This window comes from Aspergillus multicolor (genome assembly GCF_047715735.1).
Source record: "Aspergillus multicolor strain CBS 133.54 unplaced genomic scaffold BDW74scaffold_3, whole genome shotgun sequence".
NCBI classification, from domain to species: domain Eukaryota; kingdom Fungi; phylum Ascomycota; class Eurotiomycetes; order Eurotiales; family Aspergillaceae; genus Aspergillus; species Aspergillus multicolor.
The window spans coordinates 1,944,999-1,969,109 of NW_027395954.1; the positions used below are offsets into that span (position 1 = coordinate 1,944,999).

At 51.6% G+C, this 24,111-nt stretch overlaps 9 protein-coding genes across 9 annotated transcripts; 7 read left to right on the forward strand and 2 right to left on the reverse strand.

Moving 5' to 3' along the window:
• Window positions 1-5: 5 nt before the first annotated feature.
• mpt (putative DNA repair and transcription factor Ada) lies at window positions 6-1,679 on the forward strand. Its single transcript, XM_073723382.1, has one exon. It carries the CDS (start codon window positions 190-192, stop codon window positions 1,009-1,011), a length of 822 nt encoding a protein of 273 aa, XP_073588178.1. The 5' UTR covers window positions 6-189; the 3' UTR covers window positions 1,012-1,679.
• Window positions 1,680-2,323: 644 nt separating this feature from the next.
• Window positions 2,324-4,447, forward strand: BDW74DRAFT_146582 (BAR domain protein). The gene is made up of 5 exons (XM_073723383.1): window positions 2,324-2,740; window positions 2,804-2,971; window positions 3,035-3,150; window positions 3,200-3,480; window positions 3,536-4,447. Exons 1-5 carry the CDS (start codon window positions 2,614-2,616, stop codon window positions 4,134-4,136), a joined length of 1,293 nt encoding a protein of 430 aa, XP_073588179.1. The 5' UTR covers window positions 2,324-2,613; the 3' UTR covers window positions 4,137-4,447.
• A 156-nt stretch (window positions 4,448-4,603) lies between these two features.
• Window positions 4,604-9,921, forward strand: BDW74DRAFT_146583 (putative RSC complex subunit (Sth1)). The gene is made up of 4 exons (XM_073723384.1): window positions 4,604-5,143; window positions 5,294-5,498; window positions 5,559-9,262; window positions 9,318-9,921. Exons 1-4 carry the CDS (start codon window positions 5,048-5,050, stop codon window positions 9,519-9,521), a joined length of 4,209 nt encoding a protein of 1,402 aa, XP_073588180.1. The 5' UTR covers window positions 4,604-5,047; the 3' UTR covers window positions 9,522-9,921.
• yop1 (putative membrane biogenesis protein (Yop1)) lies at window positions 9,882-11,123 on the forward strand. Its single transcript, XM_073723385.1, has 5 exons — window positions 9,882-10,252; window positions 10,493-10,699; window positions 10,759-10,767; window positions 10,873-10,936; window positions 10,993-11,123. The coding sequence occupies exons 1-5, from the start codon at window positions 10,199-10,201 to the stop codon at window positions 11,052-11,054; spliced, it is 396 nt and encodes a 131-aa protein (XP_073588181.1). The 5' UTR covers window positions 9,882-10,198; the 3' UTR covers window positions 11,055-11,123.
• A 474-nt stretch (window positions 11,124-11,597) lies between these two features.
• BDW74DRAFT_81310 (autophagy-related protein 101) lies at window positions 11,598-12,688 on the reverse strand. Its single transcript, XM_073733814.1, has 3 exons — window positions 12,441-12,688; window positions 12,033-12,368; window positions 11,598-11,975 (listed from the first exon to the last, which is right to left on the reverse strand). Exons 1-3 carry the CDS (start codon window positions 12,517-12,519, stop codon window positions 11,788-11,790), a joined length of 603 nt encoding a protein of 200 aa, XP_073588182.1. The 5' UTR covers window positions 12,520-12,688; the 3' UTR covers window positions 11,598-11,787.
• Window positions 12,689-13,477: 789 nt separating this feature from the next.
• BDW74DRAFT_165901 (MFS transporter) lies at window positions 13,478-18,292 on the forward strand (the record flags this gene model as incomplete). Its single annotated transcript, XM_073726477.1, has 12 exons — window positions 13,478-13,635; window positions 13,709-14,055; window positions 14,149-14,539; window positions 14,603-15,056; window positions 16,441-16,553; window positions 16,618-16,778; window positions 16,834-16,926; window positions 16,979-17,008; window positions 17,063-17,419; window positions 17,482-17,561; window positions 17,683-17,992; window positions 18,048-18,292. The coding sequence occupies 12 exons, from the start codon at window positions 13,478-13,480 to the stop codon at window positions 18,290-18,292; spliced, it is 2,739 nt and encodes a 912-aa protein (XP_073588183.1).
• A 344-nt stretch (window positions 18,293-18,636) lies between these two features.
• BDW74DRAFT_146603 (uncharacterized protein) lies at window positions 18,637-19,404 on the forward strand. The gene has a single exon (XM_073723386.1). It carries the CDS (start codon window positions 18,986-18,988, stop codon window positions 19,166-19,168), a length of 183 nt encoding a protein of 60 aa, XP_073588184.1. The 5' UTR covers window positions 18,637-18,985; the 3' UTR covers window positions 19,169-19,404.
• A 252-nt stretch (window positions 19,405-19,656) lies between these two features.
• BDW74DRAFT_146605 (DNA-directed RNA polymerase I subunit RPA49) lies at window positions 19,657-21,448 on the forward strand. The gene is made up of 3 exons (XM_073723387.1): window positions 19,657-19,828; window positions 19,896-20,224; window positions 20,288-21,448. Exons 1-3 carry the CDS (start codon window positions 19,681-19,683, stop codon window positions 21,296-21,298), a joined length of 1,488 nt encoding a protein of 495 aa, XP_073588185.1. The 5' UTR covers window positions 19,657-19,680; the 3' UTR covers window positions 21,299-21,448.
• Window positions 21,449-21,748: 300 nt separating this feature from the next.
• hemA (5-aminolevulinic acid synthase HemA) lies at window positions 21,749-23,756 on the reverse strand (the record flags this gene model as incomplete). The annotated part of the gene is made up of 2 exons (XM_073726478.1): window positions 21,749-23,334; window positions 23,408-23,756. The coding sequence occupies 2 exons, from the start codon at window positions 23,754-23,756 to the stop codon at window positions 21,749-21,751; spliced, it is 1,935 nt and encodes a 644-aa protein (XP_073588186.1).
• Window positions 23,757-24,111: the final 355 nt, after the last annotated feature.

Here is a 24,111-nt window from a genome sequence, read left to right on the forward strand (position 1 = left end):
GGTGGACGATCTGGTATGAATGGTTCTTGGCACGATTGCTCTCAAATTGATCAATCAGCGTTGCGATCTCTAATCCGACAATGACGAGCGCATCCTGCCCATTACCCGTATATAAAAGCGTTGAAACTTTGACTCTGCCGTCGCCATGATGACAACAACACCAACATCAATTACTACCTCCTCTTCAAGATGTCATATAAACTTGACCCCCACATAATTCCGGGCCTCCCCGATCCCGTCTTCCCTTCATCCTCTACAGCCACTCGCTGGCAAGCAGTAGTCACCCGCGACCCAACCGCCTCATTCGTGTACGGCGTGCTCACAACGAAAATCTACTGTCGCCCCTCATGTGCCGCTCGGCTGGCACGGCGCGCAAACGTCGAGTTTTACGATACGTCATCCCAAGCTCAACGAGCAGGGTTTCGAGCCTGCAAGCGCTGCAAGCCGGAAGAGACCCTACAGGCGGCTGTCAATCCGCAGGCCGTTTTAGTGCGGAAGGCCTGTCAGATGATAGAGGCGGATATACGCTCCGGCGTAAAACCTACTCTAGCTAGGCTAGCTGGGGAAGCTGGCCTAACGCCTAGTCATTTCCATAGGGTGTTCAAAAAGATTGCGGGCGTTACGCCGGGGAAGTATGTAGCTGCGGCAGCTATAAGGGCGGGTAAAGGAACGCCAACGCCGTTGGTGGAGGGTATTCATTCAACCAGTGAGGACTGGGATATGGACAAGTTTCAACCCTGGGACCACATGTTGTGTGCTGATCTGAATGCTTGGTCTGTTGGTGATTTGGATTGGGATTGTGGCTCTGGTACTGCTGATGATGGAGGTACTGTTGGCGCCGATGTCGGAAAGGCTTTGCTATGGAACGAGTTCGATGTTTTAATAGCCGCGGAGGCTGAGTATGCATCTCGTGAGGAAATCTCCGGGGCCTTGGGGTTATCTGATTCCCTGAATTCGACTACCTCGGACTCGAGGTCTGGTGCAGGGGAGGCTCCATTCGCTGGTATCTAATCACGAGAGTCACTCATTATAAAACTAGCTTTTCTGCATTATCGGAAACCCAGGCCCTCTTTCATTTGATTATAGCAGGAACTGAAGTATGTTTTCGTGCCTCCTTGAGCTATTCGATTTATGTGCAACCCTTGTTGTTCGAGAGAGTTGATTGTCGGCTCGCTGAAAGTATATATCTTGAAGTGGATGGGATCTAGAGTCCCGCATGATCATGGCGAAGCTCCGTAAAGGCCCTCGGATGCACACTCATATCATCGAAGCAGTATCGCTTGGTTTTATCACCAGTCCGAGTATCACAACTGACCCCTTATACTGCGTACTAGATCATCTTATCGAGTGTATCAGATGGTTTCATTTTGCCAAGACTGACGAGAGTTGTTCCAGGTTGGACAAGGTGACAGTAGCACCGCGCTAGAGCTATTCCAATTGCCACCTCGCCGCAATTATAAACATGAAACCAATATAGATCAAGGTTGGTGAGCACTCGGTATCACTGGAATGCCGTTCTGATAGACGCCAGGATCGTCGAGTGTTGCAGGCCATGGCGCATCGAGACACATAATAATGAAGACGATCCGTGCAGCAAGCCAGCCCCCAGCGGCTGTTGATGACGAAGGGATCATCGCAACCTCATCATCTCATCGGCTCATCTAGACGGTGGAATCCGGAGAAGACAGAACTCACTTGTGGTTTGTGCTGTAAATAGATCGTGGCAAACCAGTACGAGTACGACCAAGTCTTGGAGATGGCCCACCAGCCGGCCCACAAATTAGAAACGCGTGTCGCCCTTTGCGCCAGGCAGCGATACAGTGAGGAAGTTCAGACGATCGATTTGTCCAGCCGTCGCATGTTTCAATCGGCCAATCCACCAGGTTTCAGGCACCCGCTATCGTCTGTCAACCGGTGGCTGTGAGCCCCGCAACCACAAAGCCAATTTGTGCCGACATGGATGGTCCAGCCTCCGCACCACCTTCAGGCTTGCTTATCATCCAGGTCGGACCAGGGCCTCGCCATCCCGCTGATAACTCGATGCTGTTCGTGGACGCTGTCCCTGGAACAGGAATTGGGATGCTGTGGCGCTTCCGGCGATCTTCTGGACGATTGCGATTGGCATGGCGGTTACTGTCTGTCATTCCTCAACGGTTGCCCAAGCGCTTTAGGCATTTTTCTGGTTGCAATGGTAATTGAATTACTCCGTCTAGTGGTTAAACCAACGTAATATTATGCGCCATACGGAGTATAGGGTAAAAAATAATGAAAAGGAGATAATAGTTTCTGACTTACTCCGTCGCCGGGGTGGGACTTTTTCATTAATTGCTAGTGCTCCCCCCCGTCTGTCGTAACGTCGCCTCTTTCTCTCTCTCTTCCTTCCCTCTGCGTCTACGCTCTCTGGCATCTACTCTTTGCAAATCCCATCTTCTTGACTTGACCACGGTGGGCCTTCGCCAATACACTGCCAGGACCATATACTCCGTTCGTTTACTGCTACAACTAGCTTATTTATATATGAGCACGACCCTTCACTCTTTGGTCATCTTATTTCTGCCTTAGCCGTTCAGCAACCAGTCGAAGATCTATTAGTGCGGACACATACAGCTCAAAATGAACGTCAACAAGAGATTCGACCGCTTCAAGCAATGGGCCGGGGAGAGAATGGGCGGGGAAGTCAAGACTAGTGTCTCTGATGACTTCAAAGCGCTGGAGACAGAAATGGGCGTGCGCCACGAAGGTAAACTACTTAGAAACTGAAAATAGACACTTGTCGACTCATGCTAATTCTGTGAGCCCGAAGGCATCGACCGTATCCACAAATCTATGACCGCCTATGTCAAGTCTGTATCCAAGCGCAGTGAGGGCGACGACAAGGAGAAGACATTGCCCATTGCACACCTGGGTGGTAGCATGATTACCCATGGAGAGGACTATGATGCGAATTCCGAATATGGACGCTGCCTTACTAGTAAGCCGATTTTTTTGTGTGGTTGAAGGCGGGCCAGAAGTCTGACTGATTTATCGTATCTAGTGTTTGGAAGAGCAGAGGAGCGTCTTGCCCGGATTCAGGAGTCTTACATCGCCCAGGCGACATCAACTTGGCTTGAGTCCTTGGAGCGCTCTCTTACTCAACTGAAAGACTACCAGGTACACTATCCCCGCGCCTTTATCTTATCTTATCTAACCTACTCTATAGGCATCGCGCAGAAAACTAGACACTCGGCGTCTGGCGTACGATACATCTCTTTCAAAGATGCAGAAAGCGAAGAGAGAAGATTTTCGCGTGGAGGAGGAGCTGCGGACTCAAAAAGTCAAATACGAGGAAGCCAATGACGATGTGCACCGTCGCATGCTTGACATCAAACACTCGGAACCTGAGAATATTATGGACCTTCACGCCTTTTTGGATGCTCAGTTGAGTTACCATGACCAATGCAGGGAAGTGCTCCTTCGGTTAAAGAACGAATGGCCTTCTGAGTATGTCCCTACTAGACACCATAAGATCAAGACCACCGCGTGCTAACAGGGTTAGGCAATATGCGACTCAGCCGTCGAACGGTCATCGTGGAACCCGCTCTCGATCGAACACTGCCCATTCGTACCATGACCGGTTTGAGCCTCTGCAGGAAGAACACAGCAATGGCGCCGAGGCACGGCCGGTCATTAGATCTAACACGCACAGCTTCTCTGACTCACCTGTCAGAAAAGCTTATGCGCAAGAGACTTCACCTCATCGACCTGTCCTGAACCGCACCTCGACTTTTGAAGGCTCTACACCATTGCGGCAGGTTCACGAGCATCCTGTCGCCTCTCAAAGCGCAACGCGTGCAAATAGCGAGAACTTCATGACAAGGAGGAACAGCATCCAGGCCCGTCCCATCAGCCGAGCGATCCCCGAACCCACAGAGGACGTTGGTTACCACAGTGGAAGCGTGTCTGATCGCTCGGACAACGGCTGGACCGAGTCTCGCCAATCGCCATTTGGTAGCACAGTTTCGAGAAGAACTAGCTCGAGCACACTGAACAGCTTTGCACACAAGAAAGCTCCTCCGCCACCACCACCCTCGCGCGCGAAGAAACCAGCTCCACCACCTCCTATGAAGCGCCCCATACTCAGCGCAGCTCAGACATGAAAAAACTGCAACCGGCAAACAATCAATATCACTAAAACCTGGGTACGTCCTCTGTAGAGGGCACAGATAGAACTCTAATTTGGAGTGTCGTCGCTGTATTTTTTCCGCATCCACCTCGCGGGCGAGCTTTGGAGGCGCAACATTGTAGGCTATTGAGGAGTTTGGCTGAATTTCGCATCATGTATTATTGTTAATGTTGCTTGAGCAAGTTCTTCTACTTGGTGCATCAATGGCTTCAATAGACTAAAAATGCCAATATTAGTGTAGAGGTAGAGTTAGTTTAAATATAGCTCTCTGGAGTTGTTGTCAAACAGTGTAGCACTGTAGATCCGGAGATTGGCGGCTGAACCCGACAACGCGCGACTAGTCCGGAAGCAGACATGGTCGGCTGAGTCAGCTTCAGCCTGCGCCCGTCCTGACGGAAGACGGCAAACTTCAACTCTCCCCCCAAGCACCGCCGACCACCACGGAAAGTCGCGAAAGCCCCGTCCCTCCATCGCCATTCCATCAAGACAGGATTTCCACGCGCTTTCTTCAACATCCACCCTCCTTTTGGGGTCTTTCTCCCCACCCCAACATCGCTTTTGCCCTCCCCTTCTCCCCTTCTTGCCTATTCTCATCTTGATCGCCTACCGCCCTGTGCCCCCCGACCAGTCTAAACATCACGAATCGTATCGCCAAGGTGCTGATACAGATCGCTACCTGTCGCATTCATCGACAAAACACCTCCCTGGTCTATAGCTTTCGTGTTTTTGCGCGTATTGTCGCCTCACTACCGCGAATTAGCAATTACTCTTACGAATTCCTTTTCCGCGTGTTTCACCCTCGGCCTGACCTGGAAGTTGTCGCATAAAAAACTGGACCCGACGTGTTCTTTTGACCTATGAATAAACAATAAAACGCGCCCAAACATGACGTCTCTTCAGACAAATTCCAATAATGTCGCCCCGGCGAGCATGGGCCTGCCCCCGAATTTGACTCAGCAGCACATCCAAGAAACCCTTCAGGTATGGTGTTTGTCTTGATTTGTTGTCATGCCCACGGATGGCCTATCTCAGCTCTTCCCTTGCCCAGTCATTGAACTCAATTGGTCTCACTATCCTTCAAACAAACATCACTTAACTTCGTTCTGTCGCTGATCACTAATACCATTGCAGAAATACAAACAGATGCAGGAACAAGGCGTCCGCCACGACGACCCCGAATACCTCAAAGCCCACAATCTTCTCACCGCAGTTCAGCGACAACAAGCTTATCAAAAACAGCGACAAATAGCGCAGCAGCAGCAACTCCAGGCTCAACGTCAGCAGCAGCAGAATGGTTCGTCTAATCAGGAGCCTGCCGCGACGAATGGGGTCAACAGTAAGGGTCATCTAAATGTTCCTCTACCATGAGTTATGCTTACCATTGTTCGCTCTATAGACCGATTGGCCAATCCAAGCGCCACCCCCAACAATGCTGTCCAAGATGTGGTCTCCACGCCTGCTCAACAGAATTCGCAGAAGGGCGCGCCGGCAGCCAGTGGTAGCTTTTCTGCTGATCAATTGCAGACACTTCGCAATCAAATAATGGCTTTCAAAATGCTGACGAAGAACCTACAAATACCGCCGCGCGTCCAGCAGCAACTTTTTATGTCCAAAAAAGTCTCCACCCCTGCGCCGTCTGAAAGTGTCGCTGCGGCTGAAAATGTGCTGGAAAATGCTTCTCAGGGAAAGGCAGACCAAGTTGCGTCAACTACCGATGTGTCCAGCGCCAAAGAGTTCTACGAGGACTTCCAGTCCCCATATGACCTGATCCCGAAGACAGTCAGCTTCACGGATCACGCTTCCCGGGCTCATCGTATGCGCATACCAGCTCTGATGCCACCGGGTATTGACTTGGAGCAAGTGCGTGAGGAGCGGGAAATTGCACTATATAACCGAATCAATGCGCGGAAAGCGGAACTTGCTGCACTCCCTGCGAATCTTGGTGTATGGAACTCAGGCCAAAGTGATGCGGCCACGGGCGATGATTCTTTGAAGTTGAAGGCCTTGATTGAGTATAGAATGCTTAATCTGTTACCTAAACAGAGACTTCTTCGCAAACAGATCCAGCATGAGATGTTTCACTATGATAACCTTGGCATGACTGCCAATCGTTCCACCCATCGGCGTATGAAGAAGCAATCACTGCGCGAAGCTCGGATCACTGAGAAACTTGAGAAGCAGCAGCGCGACGCTCGCGAGTCGAGAGAAAAGAGGAAGCAAGATGTGCATCTCCAAGCGATCGTTCAACATGGTAACGAACTTCGGGAAGCGGCGAACCAGCAACGCTCACGTGCTGTGAAGCTTGGTCGCATGATGCTACAGCACCACCAACACATGGAACGCGAAGAGCAGAGACGCGTTGAGCGTACTGCCAAGCAGCGTCTCCAAGCTCTGAAGGCCAATGACGAAGAGACATACTTGAAACTGCTTGGTCAGGCCAAAGATTCTCGTATATCTCATCTTCTTAACCAGACCGATGGTTTCCTCAAACAGCTCGCTGCGTCGGTCAGACAACAGCAACGCAATCTCGCTGAACGCTATGGTGAAGACCATGAAATTGAGGATGATGAGGATGAAGATATTGCGTCTGGCAGCGATGAGGAAGGCGAGGGCCGGCGGAAGATTGATTACTACGCGGTTGCTCACCGTATCAGAGAGGAGATTACCGAACAACCTACTATCCTTGTTGGCGGTACCTTGAAAGAGTACCAGATGAAGGGGTTGCAGTGGATGATTTCTCTCTACAACAACAATCTTAACGGTATTTTGGCCGATGAGATGGGTCTTGGGAAAACAATCCAGACTATCAGTTTGATCACGCATATCATTGAGAAGAAGAGGAACAATGGCCCATTTTTGGTCATCGTCCCTCTTAGTACTCTGACGAACTGGAACCTCGAGTTTGAGAAGTGGGCACCGTCTGTTTCCAGGATCGTTTACAAGGGTCCGCCGAACGCTCGTAAGCAACAGCAACAAAACATCCGTTGGGGTAATTTTCAGGTTCTCTTAACGACTTACGAATACATCATCAAGGATCGACCTATTCTGAGCAAGATCAAGTGGACGCATATGATTGTCGATGAGGGTCATCGCATGAAAAACACCCAATCCAAGCTTAGCAGCACTCTTTCTCAGTACTACACTAGCCGCTACCGATTGATTTTGACGGGTACCCCTTTACAAAACAACCTCCCTGAATTATGGGCGCTGCTGAACTTTGTACTACCAAATATCTTCAAGTCCGTGAAGTCCTTTGATGAGTGGTTCAACACGCCGTTCGCCAACACCGGTGGACAAGACCGTATGGATTTGAGCGAAGAAGAGCAGCTCCTTGTCATTCGTCGCCTACACAAGGTTCTCCGGCCATTCCTGCTCCGACGTCTGAAGAAGGATGTCGAAAAGGACCTGCCTGACAAGCAGGAAAGAGTCATCAAATGTCGCTTCTCTGCCTTACAGGCCAAGCTCAACAAGCAACTTGCTACGCACAATAAGATGGTCGTTAGCGATGGCAAGGGTGGTAAGGTTGGTATGCGTGGTCTCAGTAACATGTTGATGCAGTTGAGGAAGCTCTGCAACCACCCTTTCGTCTTTGAGCAAGTGGAAGATCAAGTGAATCCTGGACGAGGCACAAACGATTTGATCTGGCGTACTGCTGGCAAGTTCGAACTCCTCGATCGTATTCTTCCAAAATTCAAGGCAACTGGTCATCGTGTTTTGATGTTCTTCCAAATGACTCAAATCATGAACATTATGGAGGATTTCCTTCGTCTGCGTGGCATGAAATACCTGCGTCTTGATGGTTCCACCAAGTCCGATGATCGATCAGACCTGCTAAAGCTCTTCAATGCTCCTGGTTCTGAGTATTTTTGTTTCTTGCTTTCGACGCGTGCCGGTGGTCTTGGTCTTAATTTGCAGACCGCGGATACTGTTATCATTTTCGATTCAGACTGGAACCCTCACCAGGATCTCCAAGCTCAAGATCGTGCGCATCGTATTGGTCAGAAGAACGAAGTCAGGATTCTGCGACTCATCACCTCTAACTCCGTCGAGGAGAAGATTCTCGAGCGTGCCCAGTTCAAGCTTGACATGGACGGCAAGGTCATTCAAGCAGGAAAGTTCGATAATAAGTCGACGAACGAGGAGCGTGATGCACTTTTGCGTACTCTTCTCGAGACCGCTGATGGTACAGAGCAAACTGGCGACCAAGATGAGATGGATGACGATGATTTGAACGACATAATGGCTCGGTCGGATGAAGAATTGACAATCTTCCAGCGCATGGATAAGGAACGCCAGAAGACCAGTCAGTACGGCCCTGGCCACAAACTGCCGCGTCTTTTGGGTGAAAATGAACTCCCCGACATCTACATGACTGAGGAGAACCCGGTTCCGGAAGAAACCACCGAGATTGAGCTAGCGGGTCGTGGTGCTCGTGAGCGCAAGGTTACTCGTTATGATGATGGCCTCACCGAAGAGCAATGGCTTATGGCCGTGGACGCCGATGACGACACCATCGAAGAAGCAATCGCACGAAAAGAAGCAAGAGTCGAGAAACGCCGCACCAACAAGGAGAAGCGTGGTCGCAAAGGTGACGAGTCCTCGCCTGAACCATCGCGAGAGACTTCTGAGACACCGCAACCCAAGAAACGCGGCCGGCGAGGTCCTGCTCCAAAACGGAAGGCAGACGAGCTAGCCGAGGAGACGCCCCAGCCCAAGCGTAAGAGGGGTAGACAAGCCAAGCCCATTGAGACTTTGAGCCCAGATGATCGGGCTGCTCTACAGCAGATCCTTAACAATGTCTACCAGGCATTGATGGACATGGAACAAGAGCTACCCGCCGATTCGTCTGATAGCGAAGATGGACCTGTTACGCGGGCAATCATTGAGCCTTTCATGAAACCGCCACCCAAATCGCAGTATCCCGACTATTACATGATCATTCAGAACCCCATCGCTATGGACATGATCAAGAAGAAGATCAACCGCGAAGAATATCAGAATCTGAGGGACTTTCGGAATGACATCGGTCTCCTTTGCCAGAACGCTCGGACTTATAACGAAGACGGCAGTATCCTGTTCCAGGATGCTAATGACATTGAGGTAAGTAGTTACATGTACTGGCAAGCATTGTCGCCCTTAACTTACAATATCACAGGCTCGATGTCTCGCTGAGCTGAGCAAAGAGATCGAAGCTCATCCGCAGTTCGCCAACCTCGACGGCTCGCCCGCAACTCAGAACGATTACTCAATGTCCGCCGTCGGTGACACTCCCAGCGCGGCTGCCACACCAGGACAACCGAAGTTGAAACTTACGTTCAACGCTGGAGGTGCTATGCCTGGCATGAATGATCTTCAATGACGTTCTCCATGGATCGTTGTTGATACATATTTTGTTCTAAAGATATCTTGCAGAGGCTTGCACATTTACTTTCTCACACTGTTTTTATTGAAGTCGATTCAGCATGTACTATTCCTCTGGGACCCGTGGTGGCGTTATGTGTGACTGGGCGGCAAATGAGCTATGCTGGCTGACGGCGCTGTCCGATTCTATTCTCTTCGATGGACGAAAGGGAAGTGTTTTCACCAATATGTCTATTTTAGTGGTACTCCGTTTCCTCTTATTTGCTTGCTTCTTAGTGCTTATTCTTTTGCATTGGCGATGCTACTACTAGATCCAGAGTCCTTTTCCCATGACTTGTGTCGTTTACGAATTGGTCTCGGTAATCCTGACATGGACGGACATTTAGTTTTCTTTTTGCGGACTCCTCACAGTAATCCTGTAGTAGACGATCCTGCTAGCCGTTGGAAATCAATCGTCATAGTCAAGCCATCAACACACGACCAGCAGCCGGAAAACGTCATAAGTCACGTGCCAAAAGCACACCGTCATTCGCCGGACCCGCTCGTCATCTCTCAGACTCGAAGATAACCAACCTCCACATCACCCTCTTCCTCGTTGTCCCTAAAACATTTCCAGTCAGCCCTCGACTATCTACTATCACAAAATCTCCTCAATTATATAACACCTCTAAAAAAATGGCTAGCTTCCAGGACCGTGCTCAGCACACCATCGCCCAGCTCGACAAGGAGGTAAGTTTGTTTGTGCGTTTCGGGCGCTGTCCTCGGTGTGTGCGGTATTTCGACGAGGTCTGAAATCAGCCTCTGAGAATACTATTTTATCGGTCGTTGACCTCCTTCTGTCGCACTGGGCAGAGTAACTTCTCTACTGTACACTCCGATGACTCGTTAGCTCTTCGTCGCACTTGTGCTTCGTTTTCTCTTTCGGGTTCCCACCAGGCACACAAGAGCTAACTAGCTTGATCCATACAGCTATCCAAGTACCCTGTGCTTAACAACCTCGAGCGCCAGACCTCTGTCCCCAAGGTCTACGTGATCCTCGGTCTGGGTGGTATCTACACCTTCCTGGTCTTCTTCAACATTGCTGGCCAATTGCTTGTCAACCTGGCTGGTTTCCTTCTCCCCACCTACTACTCCCTCGACGCTCTTTTCTCCGCTGGAAAGGCCGATGACACTCAGGTGAGCAGAGCCGCCCTCAAATTCCAGCATTGAGCGTACTGACATATCTTGTGATCTAGTGGTTGACTGTATGTTCTCGTGATTCCCTTACTCCCTAGCAAGCGCTTAGGTCGCTTCGCACGTGATACATTATCGTCAAACGGCCTGGGACTGATTTTACGTGTGAACTTTAGTACTGGGTCGTCTACGCCTTCTTCACCGTTATCGAGAGTGCCATTAGCGCTCCTTACTGGTTCCGTGAGTCCTTCTAGGACATCTTAGCCATGAATTTGCGTGCTAACATCTAATCATAGCCTTCTACTACATCTTCAAGTTTGCCCTTGTTCTCTGGCTCGCTCTTCCCCAGACTAGGTAAGCTTATCACCCCAGACGCGATAGGAATATTTCGGTTGACGTTCCCTCTAGCGGTGCTCAAGTTGTGTTCAACTCTCTCCTGCAGCCCCTTGTTGGCCGCTACTTCCACAGCGGTTCCACCTCGGCCAACCTCCGGGCCCAGGCTGATGCCGCTACCAAGTCGCAGTAAATAGACCGACCGTAAATCTGAGCTCTGTAGTTTGTCGAACGACAGCTGCAGATCAGGTCTATTAATTGCGCATTGGTAAGGGGACAAAATAGGTGTTGCCGGTGCATCTGCGACACCGCCGTTTGATCTCGGCCGGAGTCAGTATGGTGGTGGAAGTGGGCTGTGTGGTCGTATAGCAAGAGCATGGACTTGGTCTTGATTCTTTCTTTTTTTTTTGGCACGAGTTTCCTGTTGTAGAAACGTCTGCGATTGTTGGTGGATTTAAGAGCGGGAGCTGGTCTCGTTCATTAGGAGCGATAGTCATTTCTGATTCATTTATCCTCTTGGATGACCTCGAGCACAGTTTTCCTTGCGAGCGATTCTCATTGATATCTTTATCCAAGCGTAACGCAATGAACGACGTCAATCCCCCAATACAGTCGATAGCCGAAGGAAATGGGATCGGAGAGGACACTCCTAACCTCGGAGAAAGTGATTATTGAGTAGTTATTAAGTAGCACTGGGTACCGTAGCCCAGCAGATTGCCCTCCTTCGACATGTTGTCCCGCAGACAAGCATTCCATGATTAATATAGACCGAACCGGTTCTGCCAGCCATCCGTACGTGGATTCAGGATGATGCGATATGGAAACGGATTGGAATCGGTGGTGGTGATAGGGGGTATGTGATCTTTATCGCGGTTGACCACAGCCAGGATCTTGAGCGCAGCCTTTTGCAACATATTCTCCATTGCTTTGCGGACCTTTGCGCGCTCTGGATCGCGAAAGTGTTAGCCAGGTACATTGGCATCCAAGATTAGTCCAAACATACCCGATTCCGTCCGTGGAGTAGCGACCGTCACATCCAGATTCCAGACTTCCCAGCAGACCTCTTCCTCGCCCTTCCCTGCTAGACCCGTAAACCACATGTTTGAGCGCCTGCGCTTCTTCTCGTAGAACTCGACGGCGATGCGCCCGCGCACGCCGCTTGATTCATGGGCTCCCGGGGCAGACGAGGAGTGCTGTCGGACTAGCGAGCTGATGCGCGAGTCGATGAGGGTCTCTAGGTCTACGTCGTTGATGACAGGGAGTGTGAAATCGAGCACGTCGAATGTGGTCGGGCGGATTGATGGGAAGTATCGGTGGAAGAAGATTAGGTTGAGGACGCCTGGTATGACGCAGCGTCAATCAGTATGAAGATTGGAAGCTTAGAATCAACTGTGTAGGAATTGACACGGACCTTTTAACACGTCTCTGACTGTCGTCGTGTCGGCGAAGATCTCTAGAAAGTACTCCGGAGGGGATTTGCGGGGCTCCATTAGGACTGCGAGGAGGTGGCGGGGAGGATGGAGTGACAAGAGACGGTGGGCGGAGGAAGCGACGTCAATAGAGATTAGGCGGAGAGATGTAGAACTTGTAAAGTGGTTTGACTGCCTGAGTCACTGAGTTGGTTTGAAGGGAGAGGTGGTGGTGTGGCTTCAGTGGCCCTGCTATGAGTATGACGGAGAGCTGGTCGGGGGATAGCTCCGCTACGTGGGGGGAAGATAAGCCGGGATGGATGTTGGAGTAGACAAGAAAGCTAGGTTTGGGGGGTCGGAAGAGGTGGCAAATAAAGTCAGACTGGACTGTAAAGATAGAGGTTCATGAAGAACTGAAAATCATAGGGGAATGCATGGTGGTGTGTGGTGAAGGACGCTTTGTCTCGTCATGGAAGAAAGGGACAGGGAATCAGCTGCCCTGCCATGTCCGGGGAGAGAACCAGAGTCTGGATCTGACCCGACGAATTCCAGCGAGTGCCCCGCTATCAGGCTATCAGCTCGGTATTATTGATTCTCATGTTACATAGCGGGTCCCACGACCTCAGCATCCTGTACAGCAAAGTCAAAGTAGCTCCGAATCGGAGCTGGAGTAGCATACAGGCCAGGACTCAGCAGTAAGCAAGGCCATGATAAACTCAGAAAGTCAGTAAGCCTCGGAAAAGGGGAGCCTGTGCCCCTAATGTCAGGACCACACTGCTCATCTAACGAGCACTGTCGTCCACGTCCCCTTATCATAAGGCAGTCGATCGGTTTAGCCGAGGCCGCTGAACTGGCCATTCTCCGACCGTCATTCTCGGTTGCTGCAATCGCCATCAATCACTTGTCACGTCCACCTTCGCCTCGCTCCATCTTCCCAACTATTGCGTTTCTTCTCCTGTTGAACACTTACTCGAGTTATATAATGAACTGCATTGGCCGAACACTGGATTGAAGCTGAACCCGACCCCTTCGCTCCACCATGATCAGTGCTTCGAGGCGCTGGTTCCGGCGCAATCGCAAGACCCTCGCAATCGGCACAGGCGTCATCGGTGTGGGCTACCTGGCAGGCCAATATGTATTGGGCAAGATCTCTGAAGCACGAGAGCGTATGAGTAGTGACCGTATCGCCCGTGAGAAGTGCGTTTCGTCCTATCCCCACTCTATTCGCATGGTCGGCGAATGCAGGCTGACTGTCGTGCTCATCGCGCAGCTTACGGCGACGATTCGAGCAGAACCAGACCGACTGTACATACACTGTCCTAGCATTATTACCGACTGCAGCCGAGAACATCCTAGACGCCCTGCCCGTGGAGGAACTGACGAAGGAACTGCAAAAGAAACGCGCGGAGCGGCTGGCCCGTCTCAACGCTGGGGAGGGGACGGCGACGGGGTCGGACATGAGTTCTGTTGCGCCTAGTCTACTGGGAGATGATCGGAAAAGCGTGTCGAGCGAATCGTTTCTGCGGACGAGTCAACTCGGGGAATCGATTGTTGAAGGGGATGCGCCCCAGCCGAAGCGGAATAAAACCCAGCTTTGGAATGAGGTCAAGATTACCTGTACGTCTTTCTTTCACCCCTGCTGCAGCCACCCTCTAGATGGACCGTTTAAGTCAATGGGGCGTTCGTTTTTGCGGAACTGACAGGGTTCAGCGATTACCCGCGCATTTACCCTCATATACACACTATCCCTGTTGACAATCTTCACGCGCGTCCAACTCAACCTCCTCGGTCGGCGGAACTACCTTTCGAGCGTGATATCCTTGGCCACACCCGCAGAGTCTTCAACAATCAGGTTAGAGGATCATGATGATGATTTGACCCAGACGCTCGGAAACGATTTTGAGACCAACCGGCGGTACCTTGCATTTAGCTGGTGGCTGCTCCACCGCGGCTGGAAGCAATTGGTGGAGGAGGTCCAAGCCGCGGTCGTGGAAGCGTTCGGGCCTCTTAACCCCAGGGATGATATTACGTTTGACAAACTGTCGGAATTGACTCTTCAGGTTCGAAAGAAGATTGAAGGTGCCACGGAAGAAGAGAGAAAGTATGGTTCCTTACGCGCCCGAGTCTCTGAGCGAAACCAGACCTTTACTGACTCTGCTTGAAGACACCGAAAATGGCTCCCTTATCTGCTTCCTCCCCGAGAAGAGGAGGACCAACTACTAGACGTGTCCGGCGTCCTGGGGGCCACAGAGCCCACAGCACCGCAGACAGCTGCGACGCTGCGACATCTTCTCGACGAGACGGCTGATTTGATCGATTCCCCAACATTTACTCGCGTGCAGATGCTACTCAACAACGAATGTTTCGAAACGCTGATACAGCAGTGTAAGATGGATGCGTTCAAGTCCGCTGGGCCGGTGACAGCCCCTCAATCATTTACGTCGGTCGCGACGGTAGTTCCGATCAGGGAGAATTCGGAGCTCAAGACGAAGCTCGCGAATGTTCTCGCCGTGCTTGCTCGGCAAGCTCATGCCATTGGCAACGGGACGTCTCCACCGAACATCTATGTAAATGCAATGGATCAAGGTGTACGAGAGCTGGAGGCGTTCGCGGCGGTGGTGTACAGTTCGAACTTTGACTCCGAGCTTCTCGGCGCTGAATCGGGCACCAACTCTTCCAATGCAACAGCTGCAGTTCCGGCCTCTGCCTCCTCATCACCGGTGATAGTTGGACAGGACGAGTCACCCGCCAAGGACTCAACAGTCACGACGAATGCTGACGATAACGACTTGGAAAAAGCATGGGGAAGAGCTGTGGTAGAATAATCAAGCAGTGGGCCGACTGCACAGGCCAACGATAAGCCTCCGTATATAGACAGCTTTGTTGGCAGAATATGACTGTTACCATTTACTTTCGATGATTGGCAGAGGCTGTAATATTAATAGTACCTTTCTAGCTGAATACACGAATTTTGATGCAGGTCGGGCTGTCGGGAAACCCCAGCAGCTTTATTAATCCTTACCAAGCGCGGTCAGATGAGCGGACTGACTTATACAGAGTACACTGTCTTGGGCGTACAGTAGCCCGTACTCCGTGGTACGCATGGCCGCATGTGCAATGAAATGGATCTGAACTCGATCTCAGACTGTTACATAATAGCCGCGAGATCTTGCGGGGAAGCCGAGCAACCGACGGGGCCAGGGTGTTCGTCGGGGAAAGGGAGTCAGGGACTCTGTCCACCGCTGGGCGGGTCAACACGAGGGGTCCGAGGGGCAAGCATTGCCAATTCTTACAATAGAGTTACACCGAATGCTTAGATGCTTGAATGTATGAAACACCAAGTTACACAGTCCAGACAAGTCAGCGGATTACTATTTCTTTGATGTGGAGTGGGTTCCTTTCAGCTGGGCTATCGCTAGCCTGTTCCTCCAGAAGATCCTTGCCTGGTTCTATGGGCGCAGCTCTGCGATCTTCAGCCTGTGATGATGTTTGCTTGCCATCAGTGCCGGAATTTTTGGCATTTTTCCGATGCATTATTTCCACTATAAAGCATGGCTGCTCCTGGTTTCTTTCCTTTTTTCTCTACCTGCACCTCTTTTCAGCCCCTCCTCTGCGTACTGTGAATTGTCACCGTCACTCTCCTCCAGCTAGGGCTTCCCCTGTTAACTCCGGAATAGCAGCTCCCAACTCCGAGCTCGGCCGGAAGCCGAAACCGGCCTGCCCTTCTCCCATTCACCCCGTGATTCACTGGGGTAACACACCGGGCTCTCACTTAAATAGCTTTTCTCTTCTGACTCACTGCGCCTGTTGCTTTTAAACATCTTCGCTCAGTTCCCAGTGCCAGACTCAGGTGGCATCACAGACATCATGGGTTTCCTGAGTACGTGCTACACTGACTCCCGCTATTACTCAGGTGCTGATATACAAATCACCATAGGAAAGAGCAACAGCCCTTCACGCGAAAAGGCCGACGAGGCACAGATGCGCATGGAATCGCCCCAGCCTGGTGATCTGCCTGCGCTCACGTCAACCACCGAGCGCAAGCTGATGGCCAAGGTGGATTGGCACGTTGTTCCTTTCCTGTGCATTATGTATCTGCTTGCCTTCCTGGATAGGTACGATCTTTCCACCTTTGGCTTTCGAAAATCCAGAAACATAGCTAATATAACCTTGTTTTAGAGTCAACATTAGCAACGCGGCAGCCCTGGGCATGGAGGACGATTTGCACATTGCGGATGGAACAAAGTACAACACTGCCTTGACCATTTTCTTCATCCCGTACATTATCTTCGAGATCCCCTCCAACATTCTGCTTAAGAAGTTGCGGCCTCATGTCTGGTGTACGTATCAAGGGCTTGCTCATTATGTGGGTTGTGTCAGCGCTAATTGATGCAGTGTCCATGTGCATGTTCTTATTCGGCGTTGTCACAATCTGCCAGGGCTTGGTCACCAACTGGGGTGGACTGATGACTACACGTTGGTTTCTGGGTAGGTTTAATCACGCCAGGTCAATACCACAGAGGCTAACAATAGGATGTAGGTATGTTTGAGACTGGCATGTTTCCTGGTTGTAAGTGATGACCCCACTGTTGTCCGACTCGAACATTTGTGTAACCGTTTCTAGGTTTCTATCTGCTAGGAATGTGGTACAAGCGCAGCGAGGCCCAGAAGCGCTTTAGTTTCTTCTTCAGTTCTACTTCGTTGGCCGGCGCATTCGGTGGTTTGCTTGCCAGTGGCCTCGGCAAGATGGACGGTGTCCGCAACCTTGCAGGATGGAGATGGGTTTTCATCATTGAAGGCTTGATCACTGCTGTCGTTGCAATCATCTTGTTTTTCTTCCTTCCCGATTTCCCTGAAGAAGCCAAGTGGCTCTCCGACGAAGAGCGCAAATACATGCGAGCAAAGTTGGCCCAGGATTCCGGAGAAGTTGGGCATGACACCCATATGGGCTGGCGTGAGGTTCTGGATGTTTTCAGGGATTGTGAGTCACTTTCGCCATCTATTGGAAGCGTTCCTGTGTTCTGACATTCATTACCAGACAAGATCTTCATCGCTGGCTTTGCCTACTTCGGACAAGTTGTCACGGCTTATGGTCAGTTCTCCCGTGGCTCGAATCTAAAGAAGTACTGACAGCTAACATCCCTTAGGATACGCTTACTTTGCGCCAACCATAATCAAATCATACGGCTATGGACGTAAGTTGTTTCCTTCTCTGTCTGTCACCGTACTGACCAACTTCAAGAGATCCAAACGCAATTGTACTCGATTCCCCCGTGGGCTGCAGCTTTTGCTTTTTCCATGTGCATCGCATACCTATCCGACAAGTTCCGACACCGTTTCGCATTCGCCATCATCCCCATGTTGATCTCCATGGCTGGATTTGGTATCCTCTTGAACGTGCACAACAACCGTGATGTCCAGTATGGTGCGTTATTCCTGGTCACGTCGGGATGCTACAGCGCAATGCCTGTCGTCGTCTGTTGGTATGCTATGAACCTAGGTGGCCATCGACGGCGCAGTGTTGGAACTGCTTGGCAGATAGGGTTTGGCAATAGTAAGTGGTCCCAGCACCTTGCTGCACGTTGCAGTACCGCTAACATGCATTGAAGTTGGCGGCATCATCTCCACATATTCGTTCCTGGCGAAGGATCAGGTGAATCACTATCACACAGGCTTTAGCATCGGTGTATCCTTCCTCGCCTTCTCTTGTGCCTGCTGCTGCGCTTACTTCGCGGCATTGTGGCATCAGAACCAGAAGAAGGCCCGAGTTCTGGCGAGTGGTGATCCTAGTCATCTTGATGAGAATGAGCAAGCCTTGGGCGACCTGGCGACCAAGTTCCGTTACCAGTACTAGGGGCTGGACATTGGGCCTAATAATGAATTGATGATGCTCTAAATGAGGTCCTCCTAAAGCTCATGATAGGGCTAGGGCTTGGACCATACACCCAAAAAGATTAATACCTAACAATATGCCAGCATATTTGCCAGCATATCTTCTAATCAATGAAAAAAGTTATCCCGATATATTATCACATAAAATCCACTCCATTTTTGAATTGTCATATTCGATGCGTTGCTGTTGGGCTCGGTAAACAGAGCAAGACCCGCACGTGACGTATCACATGACTAGGGTTTGTGACGCACACAACCTTAAGTAGCTCTTCCGCTCCCGCAGGTCCATCCTTCTTCCACCCATCCTTTCATCCTCGCAGAAGTGTGAGTACCAGCTCTCCCAGCTGCCACAATGGCCACAATGGCCACAATCATCCTACCAAACAGTTGACTAATTGCCTACTAGCCATCTACGAAGATGAGAGCCAAGTGGAGAAAGAAGCGCGTTCGCCGTCTCAAGCGTAAGAGAAGAAAGATGAGGGCTAGAAGGTGAGCTTCATTAATTCCGAGCTTAGAATCGAAGCTCAATTGGTTCTAACTTCATCGCAGCAAATAAACAACTCGCCCCATCCATCTCAGCTTCTCATGTTAAGCTCGGTGTTGAACGCTAAACACGACAAATAAATGACGACGTCACGATGATGATTTTCCGGTTATGATCGTTTCGTGGTTCACCTCCAACGAGGCCTGCCTGGTCTGCAACATACAACTGCTTCTACATTCACTACTTATCGATTTCGGAACTCGCCGTTCAACTGGACCTTCTCAACGCAAGCGATTGCGAATGTCCATCCAATTCCGCGGTTTCATCAACGGTTTCGATTGTTCGTCAGGCTAAGCGGGGTTATCCTCGGAGGGGTCGATGTGCTTAGTGGGGTTGGGAGGAATCAGTGGAAGACTGATGGATCACTTGTTATGAACGTCACTGGTTTCTTTCGAGTTTATCATGGGGGCTGGTCAATTTACCTCTGGTCTTAGACATTGACTTCAGTTGATGCACCTAGGATCTGGAGTTGTGGAAAGGTTTTCGAAAGTTTATTACCCTCAATCACGAAACAAAAGTTCGCAAACGCATCATGGTACCTTGTACTTGTAGACTTGTAGATGCAGTCCGTAATTCCCAAATCGCCCAATAATCATCCCATTCATCAACCTATGCGATAGTCGCGAAACGCATCCGCCTTCCCCAATCCTATTCCTTGAGCTTTGTGTTGTCACTATGGGCTGCGTCTTCTCCGCCTTTGCTTCACCGCCTTCACTTTTTTCTCCAACCTTTTTTTGCAGAACGACTTTGCGCTCCACGAAACCCCAGCCAGCTACTCAATTCTTTGACGATTATATACTCATACAATGGCCTCAGACAAGGCTGAAAAGAAGCGCAAGCGCGCCTCTGATCGTCATGAACGCCCTACCAAGAAGCCCGCACTGGACCTGCAAAGCCTGCCTCCACTATCCGCCAGCTTGATCCACGACGACAGCGAGCTTGCTCCAGTACTGCGTACGCATTCCACCGCGTCTTTTCTTCTGATATCTCAATGCACGCAGTGCTGATTAATTTGTCATAGTCAACACCCCCGGTGTCACTTCACAGCCCAACATCCGCCTTGACCCATACCTGAAAACTCGCAGCCACAGTTCTAACCGTCATTCCGGCAATGATGGAATTGCATCGACGGAATTACTGCTGCAGTCTTCTGAGCACCCGAAGTTGGATTTTATCGGCCGCGAGGCGAATGACGATGCGGACTCCCAGTTGAAGCACTACGTTGCAGTTGTGGACCCGGCGAGCAAGACGTGGGAATTTGTCGAGATTAGACGGGTCACGCTCCGCGGCGCAGTCCGGAAGGCTGCTGAGGCGGAAGAGGAAGAGGAAGAAAGCGAGGATGAAGAGACGGTATGCTGCGAATCTTACAGAATCCTTGTAGTAAAAGCGACTGACCAGCGATTCCCTACACAGAAAACCATGCGCGAGCAGAGAAACGACCTTACATACACCTTCGGTACGAAGAAATCTCGCAAGGCAACGCAATCCCAGGCCGAGAACGCCCAACTCTCCAACGCTCCCTCCGGCACTGCAACAGCCGCCGAGTCCGCCCTCCTCAGCTCCATGCCCGCCGAATCAGCCCTCGACATCGCCGCCAAATCCGCCGCCGTGCAAGCCGAAGTCCAAGCCGCGAAGCCCCTACCCCAACCAAACCTCGACGCAAAACACCCCTCGGAAGTCTACGCGCTCGAAACCCTTATCCCCAACGGCAACGCCACCCTCCGCCAACTGCCCATCAAGGACTGGCAGGACACAATATCCGCAGGTCTCACAGTCGCCACGACATCGCGCTACGTCTCCTCGCGCATCGACGACATCGTCGAGTCCGGAAACACAACATACCTCCAGATCCTGCGCTTCGTGCTCGTCCTCCTCGAGCTGGCGCGCGCTCTCCGCTCAAGCAAAGGCCGCGGCAACAAGCGCCTCCCAAGCCGCGACGACCTCCGCCGCATTCTATCCGGCGGCTCGAAATCCTCCTCCGACAACGCAAACGACGACCTTTCTTCTTCACAATCTACAATCCCCGACCCGATCATCGACGGCATCCGCCGCAAGTTCGCGCCCAATGGCTCAACCGTTTCCCCGAACGATATCCTGCTTCTTGAAACTACTATTTGCGCGCTGACGCTGCATCTCCCGCCTCAGCCTGTTAAGGATGGTGTCCCCACGCCGAACGGCGGTAACTCGCCTAATGAGATGGCTACGGATCCGTCTGATCTGCGCGATGACCTTCAGCTTGATAATGCGAAGATCACGCAGTATTTCCGCGAGTTGGGATGTAGGGTTGATAAGCCGAGGGAGACGGAGTTCGCCAAGTTTGGTATCCGGGGCGGAAAGGCTGAGGCTGCCACGAGGAGGGTCGCGCGTCTTAGGATTCCCGTTGAGTTTCCCAAGGTTAGTCGGGCTGGTGGGAGTAGGAGGTAGATCGACAGGCTTTTTTTGGTGAGACGGAGGAGTATGTTTTATAAGGAATAGCAAAAAAGGGTGCTTCATATGTGTGTATACGGCGTTTAGAGATGTTGAGTTATTGTGAATACCAATTAAGAGAGTCAAGATGTTAGATTCTCATGAGACCGGTCGTCTAGTTCATCACAAGTATGAACCTTAACTTTTGCAAAACATGTGTGAAATGTAGAACCTACTAGCTACAAGCTATAATCTACGATGAAGAAAGTTAAGTTTAGTGTATGAACAATCCTGAATTGGACCTAATATTAATGACGGGCCGGTCCTGCTGAGCATCCATCATGATATGGCGAGATAGTTCCACCACTGCGTCTTCACGAACTATGTAAGGAGCGGACGGGAGGGCTATATATAGACCGAGAACATATATACCACAACCCATAAGCCACCGCAAGCGAGGAGAGTCACTTAAGCGGCAGCAGCGACAGGGATCGGGCCACCGATGGGGTTAGCCGCGATCGAGCCGATGGGCTTTGCGTTGGCGTTCCCGGCCTTCATGCGAGGGACCGCGGCCTGGAACTCGCGTTCCACGGCAGCCTCGAGGGTTTCGTTAGGCTGCATGTTCAGCTGGGAATCGGTCCAGATGGGCTGGTTCTCGAGCTCGGCAGCTTCAACACCAACACCGACGAACCCGCCCATGGCCTTCCAGTCGCTTGCGCGCTTAATGCCGAGGTCGTTCCAGACGGCGTTGACTGATTCGACGAGGTGGTCACGGAGCTCTTGGGTGTGGCCGGGAGTGGGGGTGATTCGGAGACGCTCTTCGCCGCGAGGGACGGTGGGGTAGTTGATGGCCTGGACGTAGATGCCGTGCTCTTCAAGCAACTTGTCCGAGGCCTGCTTGGCGAGCTCGGCATCACCGACGAGGAGAGGGACGATGTGAGACGGGTTGGGAATGACCGGGATGTCTAGGTTCTTGAATGATTGCTTGACAGCGCGAGTGTGCAGCTGCTGCAAGACACGGTCCTGCTGGTGGCGGGACTGGTACTGGATGGCGGCATCGGCCCCGGCCATTGTGGCAGGGGGTAGCGAGGTAGTGAAAATGAACCCAGGAGCGAGGGAGCGGATTGTGTCAACAAAAGCGGCCGAGCCAGCAATGTAACCACCAACGCATCCGTATGCTTTACCCAGGGTACCGGTAATGATGTCGATTCGGTCCATAACGGTGCCCTTGGTGCTGATGGGGTTCGCGGTGTCCTGAGAAGCATACACCTCATAGTCGAGATGCTCAGCAACTCCAGCACCGTGAGGTCCGTACATGCCCACGGCATGGACCTCATCTAAGAAGGTAATGGCTCCGTACTTGTCCGCGAGATCACAGATCGTCTCAATCGGCGCAATAGAGCCACACATACTGTACACCGATTCAAACGCAATGATCTTGGGAACGTGGAGAGGAAGCGACGCAAGCTTCGCCTCGAGGTCGACTAAATCGTTGTGCTTGAAAACCATCTTCTTCGCGCCGGAATGACGAATGCCCTGAATCATCGAGGCATGGTTGAGGGAGTCGGACAGAATCACGCAGTCAGGCAATTTGCTGCCCAGAGTAGCCAGAGTAGCGTCGTTGGCTACGTAGCACGAGCTGAAGACCAGAGCGCCTTCTTTACCGTGGAGCTTAGCCAGGGTGCTCTCCAGTCCGACCGCGTGTTGGTTGTGTCCGGAGATGTTACGGGTTCCTCCCGCGCCGGCTCCGTAGGTATCAAGTGTGTTGTGCATGGCGGATAGCACTTCAGGGTTGCGTCCCATACCAAGGTAGTCGTTCGAGCACCAGACGGTCACTCTCTCCTCCTTTGAAGCCGTATGAGCGCGGGGGAATTCCTGAGCGAGGCGGTTGATGTTGTTGAAGTAGCGGTACGACTTGTCCTGGTGCTTCTTCTGCAGTTCCGTGTTGTAAAAAGCATTGTAGTCGAAAGGCGTGGCCGTGGGAGCACGAGGGGGGGCAGACACGGTAGCTGAGGCCGCGGCGTGAGTTGTGGTCTTGGAGAGGCCAGGGTGAACTAGAAAAGAAAATCCGCAGTCAGTATGATTCCTGCAATTGCGCAAGTGCCAAACACGTAGCCAAAGACGTACTCTGCTGGGCCTCCTTGTGGAACTCAGTGCTCATGTTGGCACCATTTCCTCCCGTCGAGTGCAGCGCCCTCTTCCCCGGTGAAGCCCGGGTAGGCTTGGGGACACCGGTACCAGGGACACCAGCCGCGGAGGAGGTGAACCGTTTGGTGCCGGTCATGCGAGCACTCTGGACAGCAAGAGCCTTGCTCATGACCGGGCAGCGGCGAGCAATCCTCTGCAGATTGGTCATGGTACCACCGCCGGGGCTGGTGCTGGGACGAGTCGAGGTAGAGAGCGAGCGGAGGGTGGTCGGGGAGCTGCGCTTAAGAAACGGACACATGGCCCGAGACTGCTGGAGAAGGGCCTCCATTGCGATGGACGTTGGGTAGGATCGATGGAGAGCGAGTGAGCAAGCAATTGGGAATGGGGACGAAGAGGGTCAGATAGAAAGGTGAGAGGGGGATCGGGGTTAGTAATTATACGCGGCGGCGACGGGATTCACGTTTGGTGCAAATCTCGGCAGCCAAAGCCCGTGACTGACACACTGTGACCGAGACCAGGACTGTGGGGTGAGAGGCGCCTTGCCACTTCAGGCCTAGTGGCTGACATCCTGGGCTTGGTGATTGGCGGGCGAGACCGGGCATCCTGGATCGAGACTTGAGTCTGAGTAATGTTACCGCAGAAAAATTACCAAGCGTACTCCGTATGCGTATCACGAATATTAG